The following is a 15,062-nucleotide window of genomic DNA, read 5'->3' on the forward strand; positions in this document are numbered from 1 at the left end:
TGTAGAAAGAAAACTGAGGTTAAAAAGGCCTGACTGTTATGCCTGAAAATCGCCCGGACTTAGAAACATATGTTCCAAGTTAAAATGCAGATTGGCAAGGGCCAATCCAAGTCCTTGGCATGTAGCTGAAAAATTGGCAGAAAAAGAAGTAGGTCTGGCAGAAGGAGAAGTGGTTCGGGAACCCAAAGTTGTGCGGCCCAGTCCTGCGGCTGATGGGCTACGTGCACTGGGACTCGCGTCCTCTGTGAGTGGGCAGGCTAACTGCGGACACACAGAACAGCGGACACGTGCTCCTGAAAGCCACAGAGGACAAATATGGGTGTGAAAGCACTTGAAAATTGTGAGCAAAGTGCAGTTATATACCAATAATGTTTAGGAAGTGGGCACTGGACTTTCTTTCTAACACAAGATGTGCAAGTATGCATTCCTGTGCATGGTGGCTAGAGGGTATATGCAGATAATTTTCCCAGTTGTAACTGAACTAAATAACCCAAATATATAAACCTCTCTTTTTTTCATTGAATCTCCTTCTAGAATCAAGTCTTTTGTCCACCTCTGGGATAGTAAGTGGTTCAAAACTCCGGCTATGGGGAGTTTTGTCAAATTCACTCTGATGTGCGTGTTATACTTCAATAAAAACATTAAAAAGAGCTTTAAAAAAAAACCCAAACCCAACAAACCCTAGCATGGCAAGGATTCACTCATCCCTGACCTCCTGTTAGCTAATCTTATCTATTCCCCTTGTACAATTTCTGATTTCCATGCTTCATGCTGGGCAAAAGAGCAAGCCGCTTGTCTCGCTCTGCGGCCCATCGACAGGGGAAGCGGGGGACAGGAAGGCTCCCAGGCACTTACCCCGAAATCAAAGCAGTTGAATGAAGAGTGAAAATAGAGGCGAGGCCCCATGCCGTACATCTTCAGGGACATCTCCAAGAGGAAGAGTCCCAGAAACAAAAATTCTGCATAGTCTGAAAGCATCAAAAGCAGGAGCATTTGTTCCCCAGATACTGTGGCTTCCGCACTCCCCAGCCCAACACCCCGATGCACAGAGGAGCCCTCACCACCAGCAGGACCTGCGCACGTGAGGATGGTCAGGCGGCACGTCAGGCCAGTGCCTGGCAAAGCCTCATGGTGCCTGAACTCGCTGACCCAGAAGGCACTCCATGGGTCAGCTTTGCTCTCCTTCACCAGGTGGGTTTGCCACATGGCAGGTGGCTCTCTGGAAAGACCAGGCATTACCCTAGCTTTGCTGAGAGAGCCAGAATGGACTTCCACACACCAGGCCGCGACAGCCTCCCAGAGCCTCACGCGCACCCAGTGGCAGCCTTACCCAGCGCTACCTCTTATGTTCCCTTTTTGGTCTATAGAGGTGCCTGTCACCCTAAGGACTTTCTCCCCAGGACTTTGGTGACCAAAACTCCCTACACCACTGAGCCTCCTTAAAACACGAAGTGGCAGGCCCAAGTTGTAACGCTACCTTGTTGACGCATCAGCAAAGATGTGTTCATCTGATTCAGCAATGAATGAGAGTGGAACGGTTCTGTGATAATGCCACCCCCCCGGACCAACGTTGGCCTCCCTCACGATGTGAAGAGCGAGAACTCGAGGTGGACAGAGCCACCGCCAGGCCCAGCACGGTGCCTCGCTCTGACATTCACACCCCAATCCAGCCGCCCCGAACGCCAGCCGTCACGGGTCACTCACAGAGGAGGTGGGTGAGCCACTGGGGCTGGTTGTGATGGACGATGGCCACGCAGGCGGTGTTGAGAGCCACCAGGCTCAGCACAATCCAGTAAAAGACCTGGGATTTGACCATGTGGCGGATAGAGATGCGCAGGAGCCTCTCCTTGTGCCGGAAGTAGGAGGCCCCGTCCACTTTTGTGCTTTTGATGCTGGCGCGGGCGAGAGGGGTGCCTGTGGGGGAGAAGCAAGGCGAAAACAATGAGGCTGCGGCGAAGGTCGCACTTCGTGGCAAGGGGGCATTCAAAGGGCAAGGTGGGTGGCGTCAGCGCCACAGCTAGGTGCCCGCCATGCCGCAGGCCCGGGGAAGAGCTGTGTTACGGAGTTTCCATGGCTGAGACCCCTCTGCTTTTCCTCTGGGCACACTCAGGCCTAGGGAAGGCTCCCCGGGCAGACCACCAGGTGTGTGCTGGCTGTCGTGATTCCTAATAGGATCATGTTTATGTTTGTAGCAGACGGGGCTTCTCTCTGGCCCTCCCTTTTACGTGCGCTCCAAGGCACCGGAATGGCGCTGCTGCCCTTGTGATCTTTGCGGCACGGGCAGCCTACCACGGCAGTGAGCTCCGTATGTCTCTTCTGCTTTCAAGGACGAAGGCCCTTCCCTTTAGAGATCAGCCAGAATCTCTACGAGAACCTGGGACCCTGGGACTGAACACCAGTCATGCTAAAGGGTTGTCAGTAGGAATTTGTACAGATGTCACATGAAAGGAGGTGCTGGAAGGAGAGAGGTGCCACTGGAGTTAAGCAAACGATTGCAGGTTCCCAGTGGGGGTTACTAGGAGCAACAGACACTCCGAATCTTTTCAACGCACCTCAAAGCGGGCTCTCGCAGAGGAGAGACAGGCAAGCGGAAGCCACACTTGAAGAATCTGGGTTGGGTTCTTTGCTCTAAGCCCATGTTTCACGCAAACAGTATCCCCTGGTCCATTGTTTCCTAAGTCACTGTCACGTAGATTACATTCCTTTCTAAATAACATCCCTCAATTCTGGAGTCTTTGGATTCGCGTCCTCCTTGTGGTGCTTCTCAAAAGACAGGCTCTTCCTTTTAATGGGAGAGTCAGAGAAGGGAAGACCTAGCTGGTTCCACTCACCCACGGAGGAGATATCGACACAGTGCTCGTCACTGGAGTCCCGCGTCATGGCCTCCGTCCGGCTGCGTTTGATGGTGGCCCTCCGAAGCACTGTGCCAGGACAGGGGAGGCACGTGAGATCGCGTACGACCAGACTTTTCTGGTCAGAACGAGGGCTGTGGGCCGGAGGCCTCTGTGACATGGGCGACTGCCCTTAGATACCTGAGCCAGGGCTGCAGAAGTTGCAGATGTCTACAGAGGCACACCTGTTGTGCTCGGCAGTACCTCGGAAACACAAGGGCTCCGGCGTCCGTCCTAGGGCCCGTCTACCCTCAGTAGAGGGACAGGCACTCCCTGTCTGTCTGTGCTGGTAATGAAAGTGGTCCCAAGGGATCCCTACAGATTTTCAAAGAAGATCTCTTTGATGCCATTTGTGGTATGGTGAAAATTGCATCACACGTTAGCAATGACATGCCCCGGAACCAAGTAACTCTTGGATTTGATGTTCATCGCTTTAAAAAGCATTTAAATCTGTGACTCAGTTCCCTTCCTTTTAAAGCGTGAGGGATGTTACGAGAGACTTTGGTTTCAAATCCCAGAGCGCCCCTCTTTTCTTTCTTTCTCCTCTTTTGATCAAGAGAGGCTGCCACGCTTCGGGGGCACCGAGAGTGGAGTGAGGTGTTGGGTGGAGCCTTACCTTCTAAGGCTGACGTTCCAGCGTTTTTATTTTCTTCGGCAAGCATGACTTCCTCTATATGGAAACAAATGGTTTAGTAAATTATCTGTGAATGGCAAATTATTTTATAAAGTGAAAATCCCTCAGAAAGGGCTTTGGCTCCCGGGCAGCGGAGATGGAGTAAAGGGTTCATAGTTAGTTGCAGACTTTGGCAGCAGAGAGCCATCCAGGTCACGGGGGAGCTCCAGAGACGCTCCAACAGGAGGCAGTCCTTCAGTGAGGGGTGCTTGGGGGATGATGGGTAAAATTCAGCTCTGCATCTGTCCTACTTGTTCAGGAGGATTCCCATGAGAGGAAGGGCTGATCTTTTTTACTAAAAACCCCTAAATGGATAGGAATGAAAAATTTCTATTTTTGTTTTTTCTTCTACCCAGTCCTTATCTTTTCTAACCCTTTAAATCATTCCTAGCAATGGAAGCTTCCTTCCTTTCTCATGTTTGCAACATCAACATCTACCCGGTCATTCAGGAGCTGAGACCCAGTCGCGGGCCCGAGCCTGCACGGGTGGGCTGGCTCCCTGCCACCCTCACCCCTCCGCCCTGCCTTGCTGAGCGGACCTTGAGCTGACAAAGCTAGGGCCCGTCATGGACGTCCCTGTGAGGCTGCTTTTTGTCTATGGTCTGTTCCTGGCACACAGAACTCTTAAAATCCTTGGAATTTATTGTCTTTTGTATGCTAATGATAGGGCTCATTGTTGGGGAGGCAACTGAAGAATGGGGGCTGCTAACCAGAAAAATGCACCTTAGGATTTGAGGGTTTTATAACTTTTAGCCCCTTCCCCCAACTCCTCCCACCTCCTGGGAAGGGAGAAGAGCTGGAGATTAATCAATCGCCAATGGCCAATGATGTGAACGATCACACCAATGTGACGGAACCTTCATAAAACTTAAACAATGGGGCTCAGGGGGCCTCTGGGGTGGTGCCACAACAAGACACTGAGAGGATGGCATGGCTGGAGAGGACACGGCAGCTCTGCGCCCTCTCCCCAAGCTCTGCCCCCACACCTTCATCTGTATCTTCCTTCCTTTTAGCCAAAAGTTCCTGAGTTGTATTCTTTAAAATAGGCTGGCAGTGGTTAAGTATAGTTTTTCCTGAAATCTGGAAGTTGTTCTAGTGCATTATCAAACCCGGACCCCTCTGAGTTTGTAGTCACTGGGGCAGAAACGCAGGTCACTAGGGGACTCTGCTTGTGGCTGACCTCTGAAGTGGGGACAGGCCTGCGGGATTGTCTTTAATCTGTGGGGTGTGCACTAACTCGGGCAGTACTTAGCGTCAGAATTGAATTGAACTGTTGGGCGCCAGTGGGTGTCAGAGAACGGCAGGACTGGCTGGTGTCGGAGCGACGTATTTGGTCGCTGGTGTCTGGAAAAGGACCACACAGTCCCTTGGCCTCCCCAAGAGCAGCCCTGGACTTCACAGAGGCGTCATCATGGGCAGGGTACGATTTTCTAAGATTTGTTAGGATAAGTCTCTCTAGTATCCCCCCAAACTTGCCAAGAAAACAGTCCATGCCTGGTGGGATTCAGCGTCCCCGATCTGGAGTGAAGTGGGATTGGGTTTTGGTTCCCACCCTCACTCGGCCCATAACACACCAGTTTACTGCCTCAGGCAGTCATTGCTGTGGATTCCGGCTGCTGAGGGAAAGCTGCAGCAGGCCCCATTAAAGGGCCGCTTAACTGAAGCACGTGTAGCAAGTTCAAGGGCAAGCAGAAGAGGGTGAAGTCGTTACCACAATTCCACCTGCATGTAAAATTGAGAGTATATAATGAATGCATTTCCCAGAGAAGGGGGTAGTTTTAGGCTCAGGCCATTATACCAAGTGCTAATGTTTAGCTTTCTTTTTTAAGTACAGCCTCCGGCAAAACTCTAAGTTAACAGGCTGAGTGTTATTAGTGGGATGCTCCTTGATGCAGACAAAGAGGGTTTTAAAGTCATTGGACAGTACAGTTTGAGGGCACTGTTTAAAATAGGTACTTGTTAAAATACCTCACAGCAACCTGAACGACCTTAGCCAGAGTTCTGTTGGCTGTGTACGGTGCCTGGGCTTCAGGGTGGGCAGGTTTGAGGACCCCCCGAAACATAGGGAGTTGCGTGGAGCTGCTGAGCGTGTCTGGGAAGCGCTCGAGGGCTCTGGATATGCCGAAACCACCCCCTCCCCCAATGCCTTTTGCCAACTTCGCTTTCGAACTTGACAGTGTCTTTCCAGGGAAATGTAACCCATATGTCTCTGATTCACTCATGCTCCATTTGCAAAGGGAAGGGCCAGGAAGCACAAGTTGACGTCGCAGAGCGTCTTTTTTCTTAGAAGGAGGAGAGCGCTGGCTTTGCCAACTGGAAGAAAGTGCAGCCTTGCCACCCTGCATGGAGTTGGAAAGCAGAGCCATAAGGAGCAGCATCCTGGCCGCCTGGCCCTGAGCGCAGCCACGGTCAGGCTGGAGGGCTCTTCCCAGCCACGCCGGCAGCCCACTCGCTAGGGTGGCCTGTCAGATGGCTCCCCGGCCCAGCACACCAGTGACAGCTGGGACTTGCAGCTGCCTGCCTGGCCTGGCTGCAGACCTGCTCAGTAAGGCTGAGTTACCATTCTGGGAAGAGAGAAGGGATGTTCACCTTCACCCCTACACGGGAGCCTTGGAGGAAAAAGGGTGAGAGAAAAGTGCAGTCAACAAGCACGAGTCAGGAGGCAAAGAAATGCAGAGAGTCCCCAAAGAGGGGGTGGTGACTACTATGTGGCTTTGAAGCAGCATCTTCAGTCACACTCTCCCTCATCCCGACAGTCAAAAGTTGACTCTGGGGCTGGCTGAGGCCCTGTGTGTCGCTGGGCAACAGGAGCGTTGGGCGTCCCCCCAAAACGCTCCCAGCAGGGCAACTGCGCCTCAAATCACATTCCAAATTTTTCCCAAGAGACCTCACACTCCTGCTACACTTCCGCCCAGGCGTAGAGAAACAGTGCAGGCGGTCACATGTCATCTTTTAATTAAAAAATGTACACTTTGCTCAGGAAGAAAATGAAGATTAATAAGACTAACGCAATCCAACTTTTAAAATAGTAAGGCAAGCAAATGCAGCCTTTTTACGGACAGGGACGGCGTGGGGCGGGGGGGGCGGTTCGACGTCCCTCATACACAGCCGAGTCACGGTCCAACTTGAACCTGGTGGCTCTGGGGGTTAAAAATCGTGATGGGCTCAGACCTGCGCTCAAGACTGGGCCACAGTCAGTCCCGGAGCAGAGCCACAGCGGGAGGAACTGGCGACAGCTCAGGGAAGAGGCAAGACCCATCCTCTCTGTCCTCTGTTCCCTGACCTCCTGTGACAGCCTCACGACTGGTCTCCCTGTTTCTGACCCTGTCCACCTATTGTTCTGTTCTCAGGGCAGCCACCAAGGACTCCTTCCAGATCTTAAATCAGGGTGCAGCCCTCCCTCCTCTGTTCAAAACCCTCCGGTGGGTCTTGCCTCACTTGCCCTTACGATGCCGGCCATGCCCGATCCGCTGCCCTGCCCCCACCCGCCAGGTTGCCCTCATCCTGTCTCCTGCCCCCTCCCCTGTGGGCCCCCTCCCCACCCTGCCCTGCAGCAGCACTCCTGGCCGCTCCCATGTTACAGCCTGGGCACTGGCGTGCTCCCCGCTCAGAGCTTCCTGTGGCTCGCCCCCTCGTCTCCCCCAGATGGATCTGTTTTCGTTGGACACTATCGCCTTCTTGCAAGTTACTCATGGACGGCGTTGTTCACTGCTGCCTTCCCCAGCAGAGGGTAAGGCGCTCCACAACAGCAGAGCTCTGGCTCCCTGCCGTGCCCAGGTGCCCAGAACAGGACCCGTACAACAGAAGCCAGCAATAAAGACTTGTGGAATAATGGATTGCTGTTATTATTATTAGTATTAGTAGTACAAAATGTCACCAGCCCAAACTCAGCTCCAGGATTGGGTTCGGCCCCCTTCTCCTTGCTAAAATGCCTGCCTCATGAAGGTGTTTAATAGAAGAACAGGGACTGTTGGATGCCAGGTAAAGGAAGGTAGAACCTGCAGGGAACCCCAAAGCGAATGAGGCATCTAGAACTTCTGCCTGCTCTGGTCTAGGCTGCTTCTTTGCGAGGAGGCATTGGGAGTGAGCGGCAGGGAGGTCCCGGCCTCCCGTGCAGCCTGCCACCAGCCACGCCCCTCCCCCACCCCACCCCACCCGACTTACCCGCTTTGTCTATCCAGGCGCGGTACCCATTCAGCTCTCGCTCAATCTGCTGCTGGCGTCGCAGCTTCATGAAAGCTCTCCGGTTCTCCACTCTTTCTCTCTCTTTGGCAAATTCCCTGTGGACAAAGAGAATACGGTTCACTAGGTTCGGGTAGGGCCACGACTTAGAGAAAGGGGGAAGCGAGGAGGAGGGAGAGGCTGAGCAGGCGTCTCTGGGCACCCCAGTTCCCCTTTCTATGGTTCCAGGCTGCAGCTACGACCTCCTTAAAAGGATGCTCAGAAGCACACCTCGTTCAGTCTTCTACAAGAACTTTCCCAGATCGGTTTCATTCCAATCAGCACTAATACCCTCTGCTTGCTCTGTTTGGAAAGGTGTTTTCTTAGTAATGTGACAAACTAGGTCTCAAAATGCTGTAAGTTCCATGTCCCCAGATGACAACAGAGGCCCTTAATCCTCCAAAGGGCATGGCTACTCTTTATGCTTTTAATTACAACAGTGATTCACGTACATGACCGCTTCTTATACGTCAGCCCTGTATGAAGTTTTTCATACCTAACAACTCCTGCAATCCTCACAACTGCCCAGCGAAGTAAAGCACTATGAAAATTCTTGTTAAACAGATGAGGAAACGAGGCTTCAAGAAGAAAGGAAAACTTGCTGGGATCTGAACTTGAACCGGAATGCTGTGCTTCCTCTGGGGTCCTGCATCCTGTGGTGCCAGAATGGCTGTCACTGAAACCCAGTGACACGGACTCTTTGCCGGGCTGAGAGGCTGTCTGATGGTGGCTGGGAGAGGAGAAGAAAGGGAAGACAAGAAGGGCACCTGGGCTGCAGGGCAAAGACAGTGGGAAGGTGGGATGGGGCGGACGGGGGATAGTGAGGCAAAGGGAAAGCCAAGGTGAGGGGCAGGGACAAGATAGAGTCCACAGACAGGCAAAGGGGACCAGGGCCACCTGTGGCACAGATGATGGGAAGATGAAAGCCCCATGGAAAACGAGAGCAAAGAGCAATACGGGCCGCCTGGCAGAGAAGGACATGGTCGAATTCAATGGGTGAGCAAACAGGGATCAAGAAATGCTCATTTGCTAACAAGCCCTCCGGAAACAGCCTCTCAGATGCCCTTCCCATCACTACCCCTTCCCAGACAAGAGTCCCCCTTGTGAGAGTAGCACCTCCCGGCTGTGACTTAGGCGCTTCCCCCTCCTGGAAGCTGTCAGGGGGCTCCCTGTACACAAAGAGGTGCCCCCTGAAGATGAGGATGTCTAGCACCTATTGCGGGTCCTGCCAGCTACTCCCTCATGGCCAGGGAAGAAGAAACAAGCCAGGGGCTGAGAGACATGTCCCAGCCCCAATGCAGGGCCTGGGGAGGGACCTCCTCCAGTCCCTCCTGCCAAGACAGAGGCGGGTCGGGCCCTTGGCACAGATACCTTATAATGGTCACCGCCAGGCTGAAGGCCTGGGTATAGGCACAATGGAAGGAGAAACTCTCCTAGGTTTGGCTTCAGGTTCAGTGGGTTCTGCTGAGGATGTTGTGGGGGACGGAAAGGGAGAGGGTCAAAACGAAGGGTGCCAGGGCCAGTGACTAGCAAGGTGACAATTCAAGCCCATGGGGTTTCCTCCTTTCCTCACCGCCATTTGTGGATTTCAGCAATCCAAAATGACAAGGGACTGGCTTTGTTCACAGCATCCCCAGCTATCAAAGTCGTTACCTTTGGCCCTTTGTCTTCTTTTTATCCCTCCCACCCAACAGGTGCCGCTTTTCTGTTGCTTCTGTCTTCAGGGGAGCCACCCTTCACTCCAGCCTCACTGCCTTGGCCCAGGACCGCATCCTCTCCTGCCTGGACCACGCCAGTAGCCCCGGCCTGGTCTCCCAACTGCCTGTCCCTCTTCCCTTCATGGCCTCCACCTCGCAGCCATTAGTTATCTTTCTAAAATGCGTGTCAGACGCGATCACTTCCCCACCTAGAATAATAACCATTATGAGGCACGCTTGTGGGAGATTTTCTGATTTTTAAGCACCTCTGTATATTTTCCTCATTGAATCATTACAACCCTTTTGAGAAGAAGGTAGAACGGGTATTTGCATCTTCAACTGGAAAGTTAGACAACTTGTCCGAGTTGAGGAAACAAGGCCGGGCTGGAGCCCAGCTGTGTCTGCTGAGGGTCCAAGCCCTCCCTCCCGCACATCTGCCCGGGGGCGCATTTGCCTGTTGTTCTCCCTGATCCCTTCATAGCATGTCTTAATTTTTCAACTATTCTCTGGGGGGAATCCAGGAAGCTTTCAAGCAAGACCTTGGAAAAGGAGACTTTAAGCAGGCTGTGACCGGAGAACACAATTATCCTTTAGCCTCTGGAATGAGGTCTCTATTTTTCAGCTCACAACACTGGATCTAAGGGGGAGTGGAGTGGCCTATTGAGAAGGCAAGTATCCAAGGACACTGCCACTGAGAGGAACCATGACCCTCAGATCTTCTTGATTCCATCTGTTCTAACACCGTCCCCTCCAGCCTCCTCCGCCTGCTGCTAAAGTAAGCACACACCCCGAAATGGCCTCAAAGTCTTTCACAGTCTGACCTGGACCTTTCTTTTCAAACCTCACCTTCCAGCATTCCCATCCACCCTTGCCCGCCGGCTGCCCCCTCAGGCATGTCCGACCACAGCGCGCTCTCACATCCCTACAGGGGCAGTGCGGCGGCTTCAAGGCTTAGTTCGCACTGCCTCTCTGCCCGAGTTTGTCAGAAGCTTTCTTCAAGGCCAGGGTGAAATGTCACCTCTTCTGTTTCACTTCCTTCTCCCCCCTCTGCCCCCAGACTGTAGGCTTCTGGCCTCCCCTTCCTCTATTTCTTTACAGCTCATGGAACAACCAGACTTCTACTCTGCTGAGCTGTACATGTGACTCTCTTTTATGTGAGCTTTTTGTAAAACATTGTGTCTTTCTTACCATTGTGTCCTCCCGGGATAGGCCTGGCACATAGTATATGCTCAGTAGTTTTTGTTTTTTTTTTTTAATTAAAAATATCCAGGCTGACTTGGGCAGCACACTAGTAAGCTCTGCCCGGGCCCTGAAGCCTCAGTGAGGGCACGTGCCCTCTGTGCGCTGAGCCAAAGCCAGCCGCTGACCCTGTGGGGACACACCAGCTGCCAGGTAAGCCCCGGACACTGGAAAGCCAACCGCTCTTTCTCGTTCGCTCTGCTAAAATCTCTGTGGAATCGGTCTCTAAAGTATGCCACACGTCCCTTCTAGCTGGCTCCCGGAATGACCTTGATGTTTGGTGGGAGAGGCGAGAAACCCAGGCTGACCTCCCTGTGTACTTGGAAGTTTCCTGGCTCCGGGTGTCACCAGCTGGCTTCCTGCTCTCCTCTGTCATTGCAGCCCCCTTTCCTCCCACCCTCCCACCTGGCATCTTTGCCGGGCTCACAAGCCCAGAGCCCAGCCAATCTGGCCTGGGCTTTTTAAGAAACCTCTTGGCTAAAGGAAGTAAACAAAGAACGTGCACCCATGGGGGCAGCTCCTCGCAGCTGATGCATCTCGGGGAGGGAGAGCCGTGCTGGGGGGCTTCTGCATTCTGTTTATCTGGTGGCTCTTTTCTGTTTTGCCATTAGGAGCCCACAGCAGAAAGCCTGGCACCAGTGTCTTTGGTGACACTTCTCCCCGCTTCCCTCGCTGTCATCATTGTTTGCGCCCTTGGCTCATCTCCCGACTAGTCTGCAGGCGCCACGAGGCCAAACAGAGCTGATGCCGTATCACATTCCAACAGGGGCCTATGAAGACGAGTCCAAGACCCTGTATTATAGCAGATTCCATAGATGACGAAAACAACACATTAAGAACAACTCATAGTCATCTAACACATTTGTGAAATTTTTAATTTGCACATCACTTTTATATAAATTAGTTCACTTATATTTGCAAAAACCCTGGGAGATTCAGAAAGGTTCTGGCCCAAGATCATCGCATTAGCTGGAATTCAAACGAATGCCCTCCGGTCCCAGGTCAAAGGCTGTTCCCGCCAAGCCTCGCTGCCTCCTATGCCATCTGGATGTCACCCGTTAAGATCTGCAAAAGGGATTTAGTTCCAGCCCAGGGTTGAGGAAAATACGGACATAAAAACAAGAGTTCCTGTGTTTTTTCTAAAAGGACTACCTTTTTAATAGTGGAGCAGTATAAAAGTCCATTGCTCTGTGTTGGGTTAATAAAGACCTAGTATAAAATTCCTAGCACAGCTGACAATGTACTGCTTGACTTTTGTGCCCATATCACAGCCATTGCTTATTTAGACGTCCATCGCGTTCTGGAGGAAATGGGGACAGGCAGGATTCAATTCCATTACCTGTCAGAAAGGACTGACTTTTCTAACCTTAGCATCAACCCACCCGCCACTCCCGTGAGCACATACGTGGCCCAACCCAGGAAAGGGAGGCATGGTCTGCTCCCTGGTCCCCCACATCCCCCATTTCCAGAGAACCTGAGTCCTCTCTCCTCTTCCCAGAGGATACTGGGGTTTATTCAGGTGATGGCGTTTTTGCAAAGACAAAGCAGATGACCATTACAGGGCTTATTCAGATGACCGCTGCCAAACTTACCACTGGAAGGTAACTCAAAGAGAGGCCTTCCACATATCCCAGCTTCCCCAGCTGCCTTGGACTAAGCAACGGGAAATTTAAAAGGAGACGATGAGGCTGACAGGAGAAGAGGGTTCATGGCCCCTACGGCCTCTCGGCCTCGGCCTGTGGCTTAGGGTGAGAGATGGGTGATCGGCTCCCCTTCACTGGCTCCAGCCCCTGCACCCCCACAGATGCAACAGAACTCAGGGCGGGATGCCCCTAGACTCCAGAATTCCCAACGACGGGAAAGAAAATAAACTCCCATATGCTCAAGAGGAGATGCTACCAGGTCTATTCTCTGAGCTCCGCACCCAGGTGACATGTGCTGGTAACAACCTGGACAGTAACCTCTCAGTCTCAGTCTCCTCATTAGTCACTGTTGACATCAGAAGGACACAAACCACCCTCCACCCCCAGCTCCTAACCAGGGGCAGGAATAAATCTGACCTACTCTGGGAGTCCTCACTGGCTCTTGTAAGACTTTGTATAATGATATAAAGCCAATGAAAAAGCAACCTAAGAAAGAGAGGAAATATTTGCAAATCATATATCTAAGCAGGGGTTAATACCCAAAATATATTAAAAACTCATACAAAGCAATAGCCAAACAAATTGATTAGAAATGGGCAGAGGAACCCAACAGACATTTTCTCAAAGGCATACCCCTAGCCAACGGGTACCTGAGAACAAGCGAACATCATTCCTCGTCAGAGAAGTGCAAATCAAAACCCCAGGGAACTGTCACCTCATACCTGTTAGAATGGCTATTACAAAAAAAGACAACAGATAACAAATGCTGGCGAGGATGGAGAGAAAAGGGAACCCTTGTGCACTACTGGTGGGAATATAGATTGGTACAGCCACTGTGGAAAACAGTATGGAGTTCCTCAAAAGATTATACAGAGAACTACTATATGCTGCTGGTACACACACATCCCTGCTGGTACACACACATCCCTGAAGAAAACAAAAACAGTAATTCAAAAAGATATATGCATCTCTATGTTCACTGAAGCATTATTTACAACAGCCAAAACACAGAAACAACCTAAATGCCCACTGATGGATAAATGGATAAAGATGATGTGCTAGATATATTAAAAATATATATAATATAAATAAAATACATGTATATAAAACAGAATACTGTTCAGCCATAAAAAGGAAATCCTGCCATTTGCGACAATATAGATGGACCTTGAAGTCTTTATGAAGTCAAGCAGACTTCGACGACAGACTTACTTACGAAGTCAGACAGAAAAAGACAAAGTACTGTATGACCTTATTCATACATGGAATCCTTTTTAAAAAGTGAACTCACAGAAACAGAGAACAGACTGGTGGCTGCCAGAGGTGGTGGTGGGGAGGGCAGGATATGGGTGAAGGTGGTCGAAAGATGCAAACTGCCGGTTTTAAGAGGAATGGAGTTTGAGAAGCTAATGTGTGACATGGTAACTAGAGTTGATAACACCATATGGGATAACTGAAATTTGCTAAGAGAGTAGATCTGAAGAGTTCTTATCACAAGAAAAAACTTATTTAACTATACAAAGGGATGGATGTTAGCCAAATCTATTGTGGTAATCATTTCACAATATAGACATATATCAAATCATCATGTTGAGTAATATAAATTAATACAATGCTACGTTTCAGTCATATCTCAGTAAAACTGGGGGGGACAGAGATTGCGTTGTGTCGGAGATGCTTCTTGCTCAGTTCTGTTGCCCATAATTTTGGGTGCAGTTCCCTCGTGACACGTCTCTCTCGCCCAAAATAAATGGAAGATGAGTTGGAGGTGAGTGTGGATGGGCCTCTATTCTGATTGTCATGCATGTAGGAAACATTTGGGTTTTTACAATTTAAATTCCAATTTTGGGAGCTCAGGAAGAGACTGATCTTCCTGTACTGCATGGCTAAGTACAATTTTCTTCTTTAATCCCAGTCAGTGAATTTACATTTGTGACCACTTTTGTTTTCCAGCAGTTTACAGGAGAGGCACAATTTGTAAAGATCAACTGTTGATACGTAACCAATTCCATATTTTCCATAATTAGATGAGGTGTTAAAATTGTATACATAATCACAGACAAAGTATAACACCCAAAACTTCCCTCATGTGTGCCTGGGGGTGTGTCTGAGGCAGGCAGGCCAGGTTGTCTGCACAGCCATATTTAGGGTAAGATTAAAATTCACTAGTATTTACAGAACCAAAGGAGCCACTGGCACAGATGATTTGTAAAGCAGTTCATCCTCTATGTTGGTAAATTAAAGTGACTGGTTTTAGTTCACAGGGTCAGGGGATGGGAGGGCACTTGGTCATTCACCTATCCAGAAGTTACCATGAGACGGCTAACTTATGGGAAAATAGAAGTGGGGTCCACTGGAACCTCACTCCAGTCTGAAATTCCTGCCCATGTGCCACCGCAGTCACAGGGCACCTGGACAGGCTTCTCTACAGTGACCTAGAGAGGTGGCTGTTCTGGCAGGTCTGCTTCGACAAGAAACGCTGTCAGAGGACTGTTTGGCTCCAGTTTGGCCTTTGGCTCCAGACCCTCCTCCTGCTTCAGTCCCCACGGGGAAGCTCTTCTTACTGATGCGAGGAGGCCTCGCTGCTGTCATGGCAACCAAAGGAAGACAAAGCCCGCCAGGATGGGCTGCCTGTGTGACTCAAAGATCTGTTTACTCACACTCCTGTACACACTTGTACGCTTCATCACACACACAC

At 50.9% G+C, this 15,062-nt stretch overlaps 1 protein-coding gene across 3 annotated transcripts in view; it reads right to left on the minus strand.

Moving 5' to 3' along the window:
• CACNA1E (calcium voltage-gated channel subunit alpha1 E) overlaps positions 1 to 15,062 on the minus strand; it is a 274,294-nt gene that overhangs the window by 71,178 nt on the left and 188,054 nt on the right. For all 3 annotated transcript variants that reach the window (XM_054587689.1, XM_054587691.1, XM_054587690.1), the window contains exons 8-12: positions 7,729 to 7,844; positions 3,508 to 3,561; positions 2,832 to 2,921; positions 1,705 to 1,914; positions 856 to 968 (exon numbers count right to left, since the gene is read on the minus strand). In XM_054587689.1, coding sequence (XP_054443664.1) covers positions 856 to 968; positions 1,705 to 1,914; positions 2,832 to 2,921; positions 3,508 to 3,561; positions 7,729 to 7,844 — 583 coding nt within the window. The remainder of the gene's footprint in view (positions 1 to 855; positions 969 to 1,704; positions 1,915 to 2,831; positions 2,922 to 3,507; positions 3,562 to 7,728; positions 7,845 to 15,062) is intronic.

This window comes from Pteronotus mesoamericanus, unplaced genomic scaffold, assembly GCF_021234165.1.
Source record: "Pteronotus mesoamericanus isolate MK-2021 breed Mesoamerican mustached bat unplaced genomic scaffold, CSHL_Meso_final scaffold_1186, whole genome shotgun sequence".
Taxonomy (NCBI): Eukaryota; Metazoa; Chordata; class Mammalia; order Chiroptera; family Mormoopidae; genus Pteronotus; species Pteronotus mesoamericanus.